Here is a 15,103-nt window from a genome sequence, read left to right on the forward strand (position 1 = left end):
ACGCCCAGCCCTGGGCACCAGGGGCTCCTGCCCGCCACGCCCAGCCCTGGGCACCAGGGGCATTCTGCCCTATAACCTCAAACAGGTGCACCCCAACACATCCTCTCTGCTTCATACCACCTGCCCCTACCACTAAACAACCCTGTTTATCCTGACCACCATGCCTGTCCTCCCCTTCCCTGACAAGCACAGACCAGCCACTGTACACAACTCCCACCATGCACTGTAACTTACCCCCACCCTCCTCCCAGGCAGCACCCCTGGATGAAATCCCCCCCCAGAAGTGGCCCCCAAAAACAACCACAGGGAGGCACCGGTCCAGCAGGCGGGTGGAGTTTATTGGCCGAGCTCCCGGCTTCATACAGCACCAGCTGTAGATAAGAAAAAATCCTGCGAAGCAGCTGGTCGGGGGGGAGGGTGGGGGGAGAAGGGGCAGGAGCAAATCCCAGCTCTCTGCTCCCCCTGGCCTGGAAAGGGGGACCCCCTGAAATTCTGCTGTCCCAAGGCGCTGGGGGAGGGTGATGCCCACCAGGGCAGGGGGTGTCCCTAGTGGTGAGAGGGGGACCCCCTGGCTCTGGTGGAGGGGGTGTAGAGGTGGATCCTTGCCCCCCCTATTTCCCAGTGATGGCAGGGCTCTGCTGGCAGGTGATGGGGACGGTGCGCTCCTGGGCCTTGCCCTCTGGTTTGGTGGGCGCCGTGATGGAGAGGATGCCGTCGGGCGAGAGGGCTGAGGTGACGGTGGCGGGGTCCACACCCCGGGGCAGCCCATAGCGCCGGTGGAACTCACGGGAGATGTAGCCGTGCTCGTCCTGGGGGCAAGAGAGAAGGTGTCAGTGTGGGGGGGAGGAGGTCTCAGGGGGGCACCCTGGGCTGGGGGGGCCGTACCGGACGCTCCTCATGCTTGGCGTGCACCTCCACGTAGTCACCCACCACCTTCACGCTCAGCTCCTCGGGCGAGAAATGCTTCACATCCAGCAGCACTGAGAACCGGTCCTTGTCCAGTGTCATCTGTGGGGGCAGACCAGCAGGTGAGGGCACTGCTGGGGGGAAGCTCACTGGGGCTGGGCACTGTCAGAGGGAAGGTTGCAGGGCTGGGGGCCAGGCACTGCCAGGGAGAAGCTTTCGGGGCTGGGCACTGCCAGAGGGAAGCTCGCAGCACCTGGGGCTGGGCACCACTGGAGGGAAGTTCACAGCTCCAGGGCTGGGCACTGATGGGGAAACTCACATCACTGCAGGTTGGGACTGCACACTGCCAGAGGGAAGCTCACAGCACCAGGTTCCAGGGCTGGACACTGCGGGGTAGGGGAGAGCTTGTGGGGGCTGGGCACTGTCAGGGGGAAGCTTGCAGCACCAGTCCTGGGCACTGTCAGGGAGAAGCTCACAGACTTGGGGAGCTGGGGGAAACTTACAGTGCCGGGGGCCAGGTCTGGGCACTGCCAGGGGGGGAAGCTCACAGGGCTGGGCACCGTGGGGGGGAAGCTCACAGGGCTAGGCACTGCAGGGGGAGGGGGACTCGCAGTGTTGGAGTCCCACCCCTCTGAGCGCTGCCCCTGCCAGGCCCTGCAGATGCTGGTGCGGTGAGGGACGCAGAGCCTGGGGGAGGGTGGAATAACGGGGTCCAAAGTTGGGGGGAGCTAACTGCTCCCCCCACCCCATGGCCAGCAGCCCAACCAGCTGGCAGCAGGCGCCACACAGCACAGGAATGTTACCATAATAGGGCAGCCTCTGCTTCCGTGCCACCCCCCGTCACCCCTCTCCTGCTCACCGGTGCCCCAAGGGGTGGGAGGCACTCACACCCCAATATGGCTGTGTACAGCAGCAGTCCCCGCAGCCCCCCACTCCCAGCACAGCCCTGGGGAAGCTCGTGGCACTGGGGTGAGATTCTCTGGTATTTGGGGTATGGGCCTGGCAGAGCAGAATTCAGGGGTGCAGAGAGGATGTGGGCCATGCATGGATCTGGGGGTACAGTGAGCACAGGGAACACCTGGATTTAAGGGTGCACAGAGAGGGGGCAGCAGGGAATGGGGATGCAGGGAGGTACAGAAGGGGTGTGGATTATGGAGTTAGGGGAGCAGAGAGAGTGGTGGACATTAATGGATGGGTGGGTGGGGGCCCAGGTGGCTCTGGGGGGCCAGCAGTGGGTGGGGCCTGGGTGCGACTGTACAGGAAGGGTGGAGACCATGCGCAGATCCAGGGGGTGAAGCAAGGGGGGGTAGCAGGGATGTGGGGAGCAGTGAGGGTGATGCAGAGATTTTTGGGGCAGTCAGGGGGTGCAGAGATTGGGGATACAGGGATTGGGCACAATGAGGGTGATGCTGGGATTTGGGGGGCAGTGAAGGGGCAGGAGTTTTCGGGTGCAGTGAGGGTGGGGCAAGGAGTGGAGGAAGGGATTCAGTGGGCAGTGAGGGGGGCAGGGATTTGGGGCAGGGATGGGGGAGTGCAGGGATTTGGGGTGCAGCGAGGGATGCAGGGATTGTGGCAGCAGAGGGTGCAGGTTTTTAGGGTGCAGTGAGGGAAAGCAGGGATTGGGGTGCATGGATTGGGGCAGTGGGGGTGCAGGGATTGGGGGAGCAGTGATTTGGGGCAGTGAGGGGGTGCGGGGACTGGGAGCAGGGAGGGGAAGCAGGGATTGGGGGCAACGAGGGGCACCCACCCCTGACCCACCTCAGAGAGGCCGGTGTCGGGCAGGGCCACGCCAGGGGGGCGGGCGTAGAGGGGGCCGTGGCCGGCGGCGGGGCAGAAGGCTGCCAGGTCGCTCTCCAGCAGCCCCTCACCGAAGCGCTGGTCAAAGAGGCGGTTGGCGAGGAAGGGGCCAAAGCCAGGGCCCAGAGGCCGGCGCAGCCAAGGATGCTGGATGGCGACGTCCATGGCAGCTGGGTCGGGGCGTCCGTCTGCGCCCGCCCTCCGTCGGGGCCTTATATCCCACGGGCGTGGAAGGCGCTAGAAGCCTGGGCGAGGAGGGATGGCCGGGCACCGGGCCAAGGGGAGGGCCGGGCTGCCTGCCAGGCCTGCGGGGCCAGGCGAGACCAGCACAGACGGACGGACCAACCTGCACTGATGTGGACAGATGGACAGGGTGGGCAACCCCCCCGTCCCCAGCCGACTGTCACCAGAGACAGACCGAGTCTGGGGCAGGTCGCAGGCCTGGATCCCGGGGGGAGGAGGAGTTCCACGGGGGGGAGGGTGGGGGGGAGCTGTGAGCGCAGACAGACAGACAGCTCAGCCCCTCCAGCTGGGGGATGGATAGACACCACACACACACACAAACTGCACGTGTGTGTGTGTGTGTGTCCCTCTGTCCCTGCTGGAGGAGCTGAGCCCTACTCTGTGCACCCCCACCCCCATGTCAGCCCCTCTGAGAGGCCGGCTGCCAGACACAACACAGACTGTGCCCCCCGACCCCCACCCCACCAGGACTCGGCTCCCCTCCCCCTCCTCCCAGCCCTGCAAGCACTCACCCCACACGTTTGTGGGCCACTGCCCGGGGAGGGTGCTGAGGGTGCTGCATGAGGTGTGTGCTGGGGAGGAGCAGGGGAATGGGGACGGACAGACAGACAGTGGGATGGGGTGCGTATCTGGCACCTGCGCCCTGCCCCAACCCCAGGCACATGGGCGCACTGGTTTCCCATCCTCTCCGATCCCATTCAGGGAGCTGCGCCCCAGACATGGAGCCAGGCTGGGCCAGCTGGGCACAGAACAAAGGAGCATTGCCCAGAAGATTGCCCTGCCCCGCGGGGTCCTGCCTGGCTGGATGCTGCCATGGGGAAGCTCGCAGAGCCTGGGCACTGCCACGGGGAAGCTTGCAGCGCTGAGGTCCTGTCAGGCCGGACACTGTTGCAGGGAAGCTCACAGTGGCAGGGTACTCAGCTGGGCACTGCTGTGGGGAAGCTCAGAGCAGCAGTGTCCCTAGCTGGGTTGGATAAGCAAAAACATTGTGTGTAGTGCTTGGAGCGGGGGAGGTGCAGGGGGCTGGGAGCCAGGACTCCTGGGTCCTCTCCCCAGCTCTGAGAGGGCAGTGGGGGCTGGGGGTTAAAGCAGGGGGTCTCTTTAAGTCTCTCTGTCCCAGGGATTTGGTGCCCAAAGCCTGAGGACAAATGTGCTCATGTTACTATATCAGGGATTAGCCCATGTGTCAAGCATCCGCCAAGGGACTGTGGCTAAAGTGCACGCCTGCTACACATAGGGAGGGGGGTGGGGGGGCCTGGCTGGCTCAGGGGGGGTGGGGATTGGGGCCTTTCCCCTCTAGGGGCACCAGTTCAATCCAGCCCAGGGCAGGGGACTGGCTGGCTAAGGGGGGCAGGGAATGCGGCCTTTCCCCTCTAAGGAGTGCAAGCTCTGGTCCCTGCCCAGCTGGTGGTCTCTGTGTAACGAGTGTTGTGGGTCTGAGCCCGGCCTGAATACTGTGGTTTGACTGTATTGGACTTCAGAGACACGAACACTCACCTGGTGACACACAGAACATTCTCCGAAGCACAAACCCCCACCCCCTGGAAGGAACAGTCCAGCAAAGGCAGCCACAAAACCCCATGCAGGGGCACACCACAACAAATCCCGCACACTGCCCGATGCCCCCAGCATGGCGCCTGCCGAAGAAATGAACCCAGCTACAGAGCCACAGCCAGACATGCATGCCACCTGGCTCGCAGCCCAGACACGGCTAGAGACACCCCAAACACCAACCCAGCCGCAGCCTGAGCCCCACAACAACCGCAAACACATGCATAACCGCAAACACAGCCAGACACACAACCATACCCACAGCCAGACATGCACAGCTGCAAACACGAGACAGAACTGCCACAGCCCACAGACACAGCCAGACACCCACACCCAGAAACACAAAGCCACAAATACACACAGCCACAAACATAAGACAGAACAGCCACAGCCCACGCCCCACAACAGATGCAGACACATCCAGACACACACAGCTGCAAACACAGTGAGACACACAACAGCCACAGCCTGAGCCCTGAAACAGCTGCAAACCCAGACAGCCAGATACACGCACAGCCAAGCCGCAGGCAAGGAGTCACAGCAGAATTGAAAACACCAGCTGCAGCGATCCCCCCGCCCAGCCTCTGGAGCCCCCCAGGCCTGGGTGGATTTCCCTCCCCCCGGCCCCCTGCAGCCAGCCCCCCATAGCAGCGCAATAACCACCAAAAAGCTCCATCCTGCTGACTTGCCCCCTGGTCATGGGCACAGGGGGCGTCAGCGGCTGACACACAAAGGCCCTTCAGTGACAGGCTGATCCTGTGAGCAGGGAGACAGTGCAGGCTGGGCACAGGAGACGAGAGCTGGGGAGAGAACCTAGGCATCCTGACTGGACTCCCAGCTCCTGCTGCTCTAACCCACCAGACCCCATTCCCCTCCCAGAGTCAGGGAGAGAACCCAGGTGTCCTGGTTCCCAGCCCTCATTGTTCTAACCCCCCAGACTTCCCTCCCCTAGCCAGGGGGAGAACCCAGGCGTCCTGGCTCCGCCTTTCTAGCATTACATTCTGGCAAGGAAAGGGTGTTTATCTCCCTAATGCAAAACAGCTGAACTAACTCAGCTCAAACCTGGACCATAAAAATTGACCTAGGGGCTGGGAAGTTTCACTTAAAAAATCAGTGTTGCAATGTCTGTCTCATGGGTTTAACCCCCTCAGAGCAGGGGCCTGGTGCTCAGACACCGACATCTGGGGGGGGAGGGGGACAGCTGCACATAAATAGCCACCTCTGGGCCAGGGCAGCTGGGGAACAGCTGCATAGCAACACTGCTCAGGGACAGCTCGATGGGTGTGGAGATGTAGCCACCCCTGGGCTGGAGCAGTTGGGGAACAGCCGCACATAACACCGCATGGGGATGGCTCACCTGGTGCTGACACGCTGCCCGCTGTAGGCAGAGCAGCCGGGACTCAGCCGTGTGGGCTGCGTAGGGCAGAGAACTCTGGCCCAGGGAGCAGTGAGACCGCTTTCAGTGAGGAGCAGGATGTTCCACCCTGTTCCCACTTTGATGTGCCAGGGCTGGGCTGATTGTCTCACCTGTTCTGAACGCAGGAGCCAGTGGGGCCCTGTAATTAGTGCTGGCCTGATGCCCAGGACCTGTCTGAGCAGCTGGGCCTGGGGAGCAGGCTGGGTCCTGGTGCCTCTTGCCCCAGAAACACCCCACCCGCTGCGTCCCCTTAGGGCCAGGGCTCGTCCTCTAGACTAGATGCCTCTGGGTGCTAACCCCAGCTCTGGGAAGGGAGTGGGGTCTAATGGTTAGATTTGGGGGGGGCTGTGAGCCAGGATTCCTGGGTTCTATCCCTGGGGCAGGTGCTAGTGGTTAGAGCAGGGGGTTGGGAGCCAGGGTGCCTGGGTTCTACCAATGCTGAGTGACCCTGCAGGGGTCCTGTTGCCAAGCTGTACTTGAGCTCTCCAGGGCTGGGGGGGGCCTTAGCCTGGGCCTGTTCAGCCCTGTGACTGGGAGCTGGGCGAGGCTCCTGGAAGGGGCTTTGGGGACGTCAGCAGGTAAACTGGGGCCCGTGACTCAGTGCTGGCTGCAGGCCATGTCAGCCTGGCTGCTGCCTGGCAGTGGCTGCGGAATGTGCTCGCTGCAGATTGGGGTGGCCAGCAGCAGACAGGGCACAGCGGGGAGTGGCCAAGCTCACGCCCACTCCCTGGAGTGGGGGGGTCTTTCCTGGGCTGGGGGCGGTGAAGGGGGACTATCCCAAGCCCTCCCCGCGGCTGGCTGGTTCCAAGCAGGGGGCTGAGGCTGAGCCAAGGCTGGGCTCCCAGCTGGGCAGCGATATAATTAGCACCCAAAATAGAGGAGTGGAAATTGACAACTGCCACCGGATCCATGCGTGTGCAGGGACACGTGTGCATGCATCAGCCAGAGGGTGTGTGGGCCTGTGTGTGTGCACCGCCAGGGGTTGGTATGTTTGCGTGGAGATGTGTGTGCGTATTGGGGGGGGTATATTGTGTGCGGAGGGTGGGGGAGATACCATCGGGAAGCGTGTGTGGGTGTGTGTTGGCATGGACATGTGTGCGTACTGTCGTGTGTGTGGGGAGAAGGTGCCACTGGGGAACGGGTGGGTGGGTTAATGGCATGGACACGTGTGCGTATTGTTGTGTGTAGCGTGTGCACGGGGAGAAGGTGCCATCAGGGAGCGTGTGAGCGGATTGTTGCCAAGGACACGTGTGCATTGTGGGGGGAGAGTTTTTACGAAAAACTTTTTCACTAGGAGGGTGGTGAAGCACTGGAATGGGTTACCTAGGGAGGTGGTGGAATCTCCTTCCTTAGAAGTTTTTAAGATCAGGCTTGACAAAGCTCTGGCTGGGATGATTTAGTTGGGGATTGGTCCTGCTTTGAGCAGGGGGTTGGAGTAGATGACCTCCTGAGGTCCCTTCCAACCCTGATATTCTATGATTCTATGAGAGGTCTCTGTGTGCCCAGCCGAACAAGCCACATGAGATGGACTCTCTGCGCCTGGGCTCAGCCCCTCGCTGTACCTGGGTCCAGTGTGAACCCCCAGGGCCAGAACAGGGGGGGAACAGAGCAGAGCTGGGCTCTGAGCTGCCCCTTGGCCAGCAGCACTAACCCAGCTCTACCGCTGCTGGAAATGACAAGCCTGATGGGCGCTGGCAGCTTGCTGGCTGTTAGCACAGCACCAGGGGCTGGCTGTGGGCTTTGTGTGCCTGTTCCCTCTGACTGACAAGCCCCTGTCAATCCTGCCAGGGGCCCTATGCCATGCCCTTGCTTTTTCACAATGTCACATCCCCTGTCTGCCCCTCCCGTGGGCAAGGTCACCCAGGGCTGATCCCGCTCCCAGTTGCCCAATTTCCCCCTCCCACCATCAGCAGGTTTCACCCGCCTATGCTGGGTCAAGCTCGTTAATGAAGAGATTAAATAAATGAGACTCCAGCCAGAGCCATGGGGCACAACACCCCGCCCTGCTCAGAGTCAGGGCAACACCCCTGGTTGCCAACCTGAAGCCCTTCCCTAGGGCAACTCGGCTTCTTTCACCCAGCGGCTGGTGCGAGACCCTTGCCCCCTAGAGCTACTAGCTCCGGCGAGCGGGGTGGGGGGCAGTGCTGCGCTCCCTAACCCAGAGCAGGTGCTTCCCTGGGGCAGAGCCAGCCCTGGCCAAATCCATCAGAGACAAGAGCAATGTTGCGTTTTTCAGCATTTGCAGCAGTGGGCACGGTCCCAGCTGTGCACAATTACAGCGCTCAGTGTCATCTTTGCAAGGTGTATCCAGGGGCACTTTGAGCATGGCAGGAAATTGCGGGGGGTTGGGGGGGAGATCAGACAACAGCATGCGGGGTCAGCCAATAGTCAACAACAGGCACTGTTGAGATTGGAAAGGCTAAAGCTGGTTAAAGCGTTAAAACACAAAATGGTCTCATCCCGTCTAAAGAGACACGTAAGGAGCCTTCAGCCGCGGCACTGGTCCCAGGCTGCGGTCTGCTGGTGCTGCCTCTCCGTGTGCCGATGGGCAAGGGAGATCTCACCGGGTGGGCTCGTGTGCATCCCGCACAAGTGACATGTACTGATAAAACCCAGCTCCTTGCAAGCCCAGACACAGAGTCCTTCTCCCTCCAGCCCAATGGCTCTATGACCAACATGGAGCAGCAGGGACATGGGCCAGAATATTAGGAGTTCCCCATGGAGGGGAAAGACAGAGGCCAATCCCTGCTCCAAATCAGGCCAAGCGGTCAAACCCCCAGCCCCTCTTTGTGGGCTCAGGCCCAGCCCAGCCAGCCAGGTTACACCTAGTTTGTGAATCCCAGAACTCCTTTCCTGGCAGCTCTGCAGCATCAAGACTCAAGAGGGAATGTGAGGATCTTGGGGGCCCCTGCCTGCAGGACTTGGGTGCTGTGGATCCAGCCAGGGGGGTTTTGCTGAGGAAATCTGCTGGCTGCCACTGCCAGGAAATCCTGGGCCCTACGGTTAGAGGGATTCCGTCACCGGCCTGACTGGGAATCAGAGAGATGCAGGGCTGGGAGGGACCTTGGAGGGCAGCTAGTGCAGCCCCCTGCGCTGAGGTGGGACCAAGTAACCCTAGAGCAGCCCTGATAGGGGTTTGTCCAGCCTGGGCTTAGAAACCTCCAGTGGCAGGGATCCCACAACCTCCCTTGGACACAGAATCCAGAGCTGAACTCCCCTGGGAGCTAGCAAGTGGTTACTAATATCTACCCTCCCTCTCCCTGGCTGCAGGTTAAGCCCAGTGCTGCTTCTCCTGCCTCCGGCCACAGAGAACAACTATCCCCAGCCTCTCTGTGGCAGCCCTGCATGCGACTGAACTGTTCTCAGGTCCCCGCTCAGTTGTCTTGTCTCAAGACTAAACATGCCCAGGTTTTTAACCTTTCCTCCCAGGTCAGGTTTTCTAACCCTTGGATCAGTTTTGCTGCTGCTGTCTGGACTCACTGCAACGTGTCCCCATCTTTCCCAAAGTGCCACACCCAGACCTGGACCTAGAACTCCTGCCAAGGCCTCACCAGGGCCAAGCAGTGTGGGCCAGTGACCTCCTGTGTCTCACATCCGACATACCCATTAACACAGCCCAGAACGAGCTTGGCCTGCTTTGCAGCTGCATCCCCCTGCTGCCCCCTTACATTAGTGATATGCTCCCCCCAGCAGCCTGTTCCACAGTATGTCCCGCTCACCAGTTACTGCCCGGTTTGGAGGTGTGATTTCTCCTTCCTAAGTGAAGTACTTTGCACTTTATTTGCCAAGCCGTGGCGGGGGGGGAGGTGCTGGAGCCTCCCATAATGACACCAGCCACAGATGTATTTCTCTCTAATATTAGGGATCTCAATCCACATAAATATCTGACCGCAGGGGGAAGGTGTGTGTGTCTATAGCAGACCCCTCACACTACCCCGCTAGACTCTCTCTCTTGTGATCCTTCCCAATGTGATCTCTGACTCACATCGCTTCTGTTTTATCCACGCTGCCACTTCTGATTCCTCTACAATCTCCACATTACTGCTGTACAACTAGGCTTGGCAGGATTAGATTATTATCGGTAAACGGGGGTGTCACTGCAGACACACTGACAAAAAATATTTCCATCCACGATAATCACAGTTTACAGGCAGACTACCCCTGAATAGTGAAAACAGGGACAAATTGGAAATTTAAATTGATGAACATAGAGAATGGTGAAACCCCTAAGCTCATGCAACTGGAAAAATGTAAATCGGAAATCTGAATTAAAAAAAGCTTAAAAGAAACTGATCTTATCCATCGAAATCATAAAACAAAAATAAACTCCTGTCAAGTGCAGGTACAATGCTACCCCCCAACGCTTACCTTTACTTCCATCACTTCTGAACACCATGTACCCTTCAACCCCTGCTCTGTCACGAGGGCTGGGCCCTGGGGTTCTGCTGGTCCTAAGCAAGCCGGAAGAATCCGATTCTGATTTTTGATCATTTTGGCAGATAATATTAGGGTTTAGTTTTAAGCATTTTTAAAGATTTTTAGCAACTTAAATTTTCACAGTGGCACAAAATTATGGGGTTTAAGCCTCCCCACCCACTTCTATTGATTTAAATAGTCACAGTTGTGAGAAATTGGGGGGGGGGGGATGTCACACAATGGGAGGATCAGACCACTGTTTAATGACAGCGCCAGCTTTAACCCCGTTCCAACACCCCAGGGAACATCCCCAGCCAAAACACACCCGTATGTCACCTGAGCTCCACTTGAGCCACTTGCATTTTCATTGTGCTGCCGAGCTGTAGCAGGCAATTCTCAAGGATGGAGACACTTGGGCACCAGCCACAGTGAAATCCATGTTTACCTCAGATAATCAAACCCCTGCCAGTCTATATCCAGTGTCACGGCCTGCCCCAGTTCTCCTAGTTCCCTTCTGGGGCCCAGGCTTCAGCGTGGCATTAATGTGCCAACATCTCAGTTGTTTCTCCCTGCCCGCCCATTCCTGGCCACATCCTACCCTCACACTCTCTCCCTGACCCCTGCTCCATGCCCAGGGCTCCAAGCTGCCATAAATAATCATTTTCCTCCTATTGAAGCCAGGCGTGGAGATGACAGGAGCATCTGCCCCCTCCTCTCCTAGCTTACAGCCCTGCCTTTCATAAGAGGCTTGATGGCAGAGGGATCCTCCATTATCACGAGCAAGCTGAGGGTTCTTTCCTGCCCCCTGCAGTTATGATTGTACAGAGTGCGCTCAGCTGCCTTTGGAATGTCACTGTACGGCTGCTCCCCAGAGGTGGCTGCATCTCAGCACTGGGTGAGCCGTCCCTGTGCAGTGTTTTGTGTGGTTGTTCCCCAGCAGCCCCACCCAAGAGGTGGCTGTATCTCAGGGCTGGGCAAGCCATGTGGTGTTCTGTGTGGCTGTTCCCCAGCTGCCCTGCAGATGTGGCTGCATCTCAGCTCTAAGGGAGTCGTTCCCGTGTGGCGTTATGTATGGTTGTTCCACAGCTAAACTTCCCCAGGGGTCACTGTGTCCCAGCACTCGCTGCCCCCACCCCTGGTCCATTCCACCACATAGCTGTGCAGCAGTAGCTCTGGTTCTCGCCCAGGCATAGTTACATGACACCTCTCTGCTCTCCACCCCCGCAGGGAATATGCACGTCCCCCCAGGAAAGGCAGGAGCCAAGATTATCGCGTTGGGGGTGCCCCCTTTCCTCACATACTGTTCTCCCCCCCACTTCAGGTGGCTTGAATCACTGAAGCGTCCTTCCTTGTCCCCGCTGCCTCTCTGGGCCCCTACACACCTCTCCCCCAGGAACTCACTCCACACACAGCTGCAGAGCCAGCGGGACAGGGTGAAACGGGCCTCAGCTTTATTGATTCTCCTGGAGTGGGGGGCACAGCCCAGGTGGGATCACGGGGCAGAACTGGGTACACGGAGGACCAGCACCCCCAGCCAGGAATGGCAGCTCTAGCAGGAGGGGCAGGGACTTGACCCCTGCTGGTCCCAGCTGGAGGGCGCCCCCTGGATGCCCTCTGGGCACGCCGGGTGCCATCAGGGGATGCCCAGTGGGATGGTGAAGGACAGGTAGTCGCCCAGCTCGCCCCACCGGGCCCGGTGTGTCTGGAAGATGGTGACCCATGTGGTCAGCACGATCACCCAGAACAGCAGCCCCATTGCTGAGCGCTGGACATCTGAAAGAGACGGAGGGCTGAGTGCGGTGCCCGCCACATGTAGGTCCTGCCCTGATGGCCGCTCCCTCCTGCCCCAATAGCCCCCCAGGGCCCTGTCCCCTAGCTCAGCTCCCAATACCCTTTCCCAGTCAACTGGGCACTGTCTTCCATACCTGCTAGCTGCACCCCCAATGCCCTCCTCTTGCCCCCATGGTCTACACCCAATACCCCCTCCTGCCCTCCCAGGAACCACCTGTCATGCCCCTGGTGCCTGCCCCCAAGCTCAGCTCCCACTACCCTTTCCCTGCCCCCGATACCCTTGGCACTGCTCCCATCACAGAGCCATACCCACCCCAGCCCACTGCAGCTCTGTGCCCAGCCCCAGCCCCCCCCAGCAGGCTCTGCCCCACTCACAACTCTTGATCTGCGGCTGCTCGGTGTAGGCGGGTGCCAGGAAGGCCTCGCGGCAGAACCACAGCACGTTGACCAGCCAGAGAAAGGGCAGAAGGGCAAAGCCGCCTGGGGAGAGGGCAGCAGAGAGGGGTCAGGCCCCAGAGGAAGTTGACCCCCACCCCATCCTGCTCTGGCAGGCTGCCAGTCAGAGCACTGCCACTAGGAGCTCACAGCACTCCAGGCACCAGCATAGGGGTCATATGGCAGGCACCCCCAAGGCTGGCGGAAAAACATGGCCCGCTGGGTGGCTGCCATCTATACCCGCTGCTCCTCTACTCCCTGCCCCCCAACCCTGCTCCCCAACCTACAATTCCCACTCCAGCACTCGGGCACTTGCCACATCACCTTTCCTCCCCACCCTGCCTGCCCTCCTCTCCCCCACATCCCAGTACCTGCGCAACCACCACGCCCCCTCTCCTCCCACCCTGCCTGCCCAGTGCCCCCTCCTCTACCCCCCATCCCAGTACCTGGGCACCCACCACGCCCTCTCTCCTCCCCACCCTCCCTGCCTGGTGCCCCCTCTCCTCCTCCTCCTTCCCCCCACAACTCCCCAACCCAGCACCCCATCTGCCCCCCCCACTACAGGGGCCCCCACGCACCATCTCCCCCTGCAGCCTGGTGTCGTGAGCGCTGCCCACCGACTCACCCAGGTAGTATTTCCGGCACAGGTTGAGCTTCTCCTCGTTGGGGACCCGCTCCAGGTTCATGCCGGCCCCGGCCCCACGGGCAGCTGGGGGGAGGAACAATGGCGTCAGCCTAGGGGTCCACACACCCCTCGCCCCACTGAGGAGCCCAGAACACCCCCCTCCCGTGCAGCCCCCCCTTCTGGGGACCGGGAGCCTAGAGCACCCCCGTGTGAAGCCCCCCCCCAAGAGGCCCCCCGCACTGCGGACGGGGAGCCCGGGGAGCACCCCCCCACTGCGGACAGGGGGCCTGTCTGCCCCCACCGAAGCACTTACTCGACCTCCTGAGCGCGGCCTAGCGCATGCGCCTGACTTGCTGCATGCCGGGCGTTGTAGTCCCGTGATCGGTTCCGGCCCGCGGTGCATGTTGGGGGCCGTAGTCCTCCTTCACGATACAATAGGGCGAGCTGCCATCCTGCCGCGGTGCATTCTGGGAGCTGTAGTCTCATTCTCTGGCGGGACTGGGCCGGGCACGCTCCCCGCTGTCCCTCTGGGCTCGTCGGTCCCCACGAGCGCGAGGCTCAGGATGGTGCCAGGCGGGGATCCCGGGCAGAGCCGGTTTTCGCTACTGGGGATGGGGACTACAACTCCCAGCATGCCCCGGGGCGAGGGTCAAGGCTGGCAAGGGGTTAGAGGTCAGCTGGACCTCAGCTGGGAGCCAGACTCCTGGGTTCCTTTCCCGGCTTTTTTTTTTTTGAGGGGGGTCTAGTGGTTAGAGCAGGGCGGGGCTAGGAGCCCGGACTCCTGGGTTCTATTCCCGGTTTGGGAGGAAACAAAATCCGCTGCTAATTCCAATTTCAAATCACAGGCCCAGGCCAGGTCCCAGCTGCCTTGTCCATCGGGGTGGGGCTGCCAACATTGCATTTAAAAACAGGGGCTTGTTTCCCCTACCCCCTCCCAATATCAGCATTGTTATTAATTAACACGTTCGCCCGGGGGATTCCGGACTGCTCCGATCTTGTTGTACAGCGACGAAGAAACAAGGGACGTCCCTTGTAAGAAGGGTCTGTTGGCAGGCCTTGTTGGGGGGCCCGACCCACGGGGCGGCAACACCTTCGCAAGCCAAAGGCTGTATTACGTCAAGCCTGGAGTCTTTCTTTCCCTACCCAGAGCGATGCCCTGTGTTTATCCCCATCCCCTCCTCCGATTCGTCACATAGCAATAGTCATGACCAAATTCCCCATTACACACCGGAGCAGGGAACGTGTCTCTCTGCCTATTAGCAACAACAAAGCTACTAATCTTATCACTGGACAAGCGCTTCCCTGGTTTGCCCTGCTTGTGCTTTCAGTGCCCTGTCTTCAAGTCAGGGACATCCCAAAAACACAGTAACAGGATCTTTAGCACACCAAGAAGGCTGCCTTTGCGCTCCCTCCTGAAAGGGTCATCAAAGGTCTCATCAACCACACTAACCACTATGCCAACAAATCAATTGTTTATATACAACACGTTAAATGCACTTAGGCCTTTACCCTCTTCACCTAATCGCTGTTTCACGTACATACAACATCCCCTGGCAGTGAGTTCCAAAAGTTGACTGTATTTTGTGTGAACTACTTCCTTTTGTTTGTTTTAAATCTGCTGCCTGTCAATTTCATCGGGGACCCCTAGTTCTTGTGATCTGTGAAGGGATGAACAACACCTCCCTAGTCACTTTCTCCACACCAGTTATGCTTTGTAGACCTCTATCATATCCCCCCTGAGTTGTCTCTTTTCTAAGCTAAACAGTCCCAGTCTTTTTAATTTTGCCTCCTATGGAAGCTGTTTCATCCCCCCCATCATTTTCATTGCCCTTCCCTGCAATGTTTCCAATTCTTCTGCAGCTTTGTTGAGACAGGGTGACCGGAACTGTGACCAGACTGCTTCCCAAGTCTTTCATCTTCTC

The 15,103-nt window shown here is 59.7% G+C and overlaps 2 protein-coding genes across 5 annotated transcripts; both read right to left on the bottom strand.

The window, feature by feature from the left end:
* Positions 1-405: 405 nt before the first annotated feature.
* HSPB6 (heat shock protein family B (small) member 6) lies at positions 406-12,601 on the bottom strand. 4 transcript variants are annotated; one of them, XM_074938888.1, is made up of 3 exons: positions 2,665-2,925; positions 886-1,008; positions 406-809 (listed from the first exon to the last, which is right to left on the bottom strand). In XM_074938888.1, the coding sequence occupies exons 1-3, from the start codon at positions 2,866-2,868 to the stop codon at positions 612-614; spliced, it is 525 nt and encodes a 174-aa protein (XP_074794989.1). In that variant the 5' UTR covers positions 2,869-2,925; the 3' UTR covers positions 406-611. The 4 variants fall into 4 exon arrangements, with proteins under 4 accessions (XP_074794989.1, XP_074794990.1, XP_074794991.1 ...); XM_074938889.1 differs by lacking the exon at positions 2,665-2,925 and adding an exon at positions 10,283-10,309 and having other exon boundaries at positions 407-809; XM_074938890.1 differs by lacking the exon at positions 2,665-2,925 and adding an exon at positions 12,497-12,601 and having other exon boundaries at positions 409-809.
* Positions 11,760-13,868, bottom strand: PSENEN (presenilin enhancer, gamma-secretase subunit). Its single transcript, XM_074938892.1, has 4 exons — positions 13,495-13,868; positions 13,182-13,265; positions 12,497-12,601; positions 11,760-12,103 (listed from the first exon to the last, which is right to left on the bottom strand). The coding sequence occupies exons 2-4, from the start codon at positions 13,240-13,242 to the stop codon at positions 11,964-11,966; spliced, it is 306 nt and encodes a 101-aa protein (XP_074794993.1). The 5' UTR covers positions 13,243-13,265; positions 13,495-13,868; the 3' UTR covers positions 11,760-11,963.
* Between the last annotated feature and the right edge of the window lie 1,235 nt (positions 13,869-15,103).

The sequence above is a fragment of the Natator depressus genome, chromosome 24 (assembly GCF_965152275.1).
Source record: "Natator depressus isolate rNatDep1 chromosome 24, rNatDep2.hap1, whole genome shotgun sequence".
Taxonomy (NCBI): Eukaryota; Metazoa; Chordata; order Testudines; family Cheloniidae; genus Natator; species Natator depressus.

Bases quoted from the DNA above. Each gene is read 5' to 3' on its own strand.
- HSPB6 (XM_074938888.1), bottom strand. From the start codon at position 2,868: ATGGACGTCGCCATCCAGCATCCTTGGCTGCGCCGGCCTCTGGGCCCT. The intron at 1,009-2,664 runs GTGGGTCAGGGG...CTGCCCCCACAG, and splicing joins CCGACACCGGCCTCTCTGAG to ATGACACTGGACAAGGACCG. The intron at 810-885 runs GTACGGCCCCCC...TCTTGCCCCCAG, and splicing joins CCAAGCATGAGGAGCGTCCG to GACGAGCACGGCTACATCTC.
- PSENEN (XM_074938892.1), bottom strand. From the start codon at position 13,242: ATGAACCTGGAGCGGGTCCCCAACGAGGAGAAGCTCAACCTGTGCCGG. The intron at 12,602-13,181 runs GTGAGTCGGTGG...CCCTCTCCCCAG, and splicing joins GTGCCGGAAATACTACCTGG to GCGGCTTTGCCCTTCTGCCC. The intron at 12,104-12,496 runs GTGAGTGGGGCA...CGTCTCTTTCAG, and splicing joins GCAGCCGCAGATCAAGAGTT to ATGTCCAGCGCTCAGCAATG.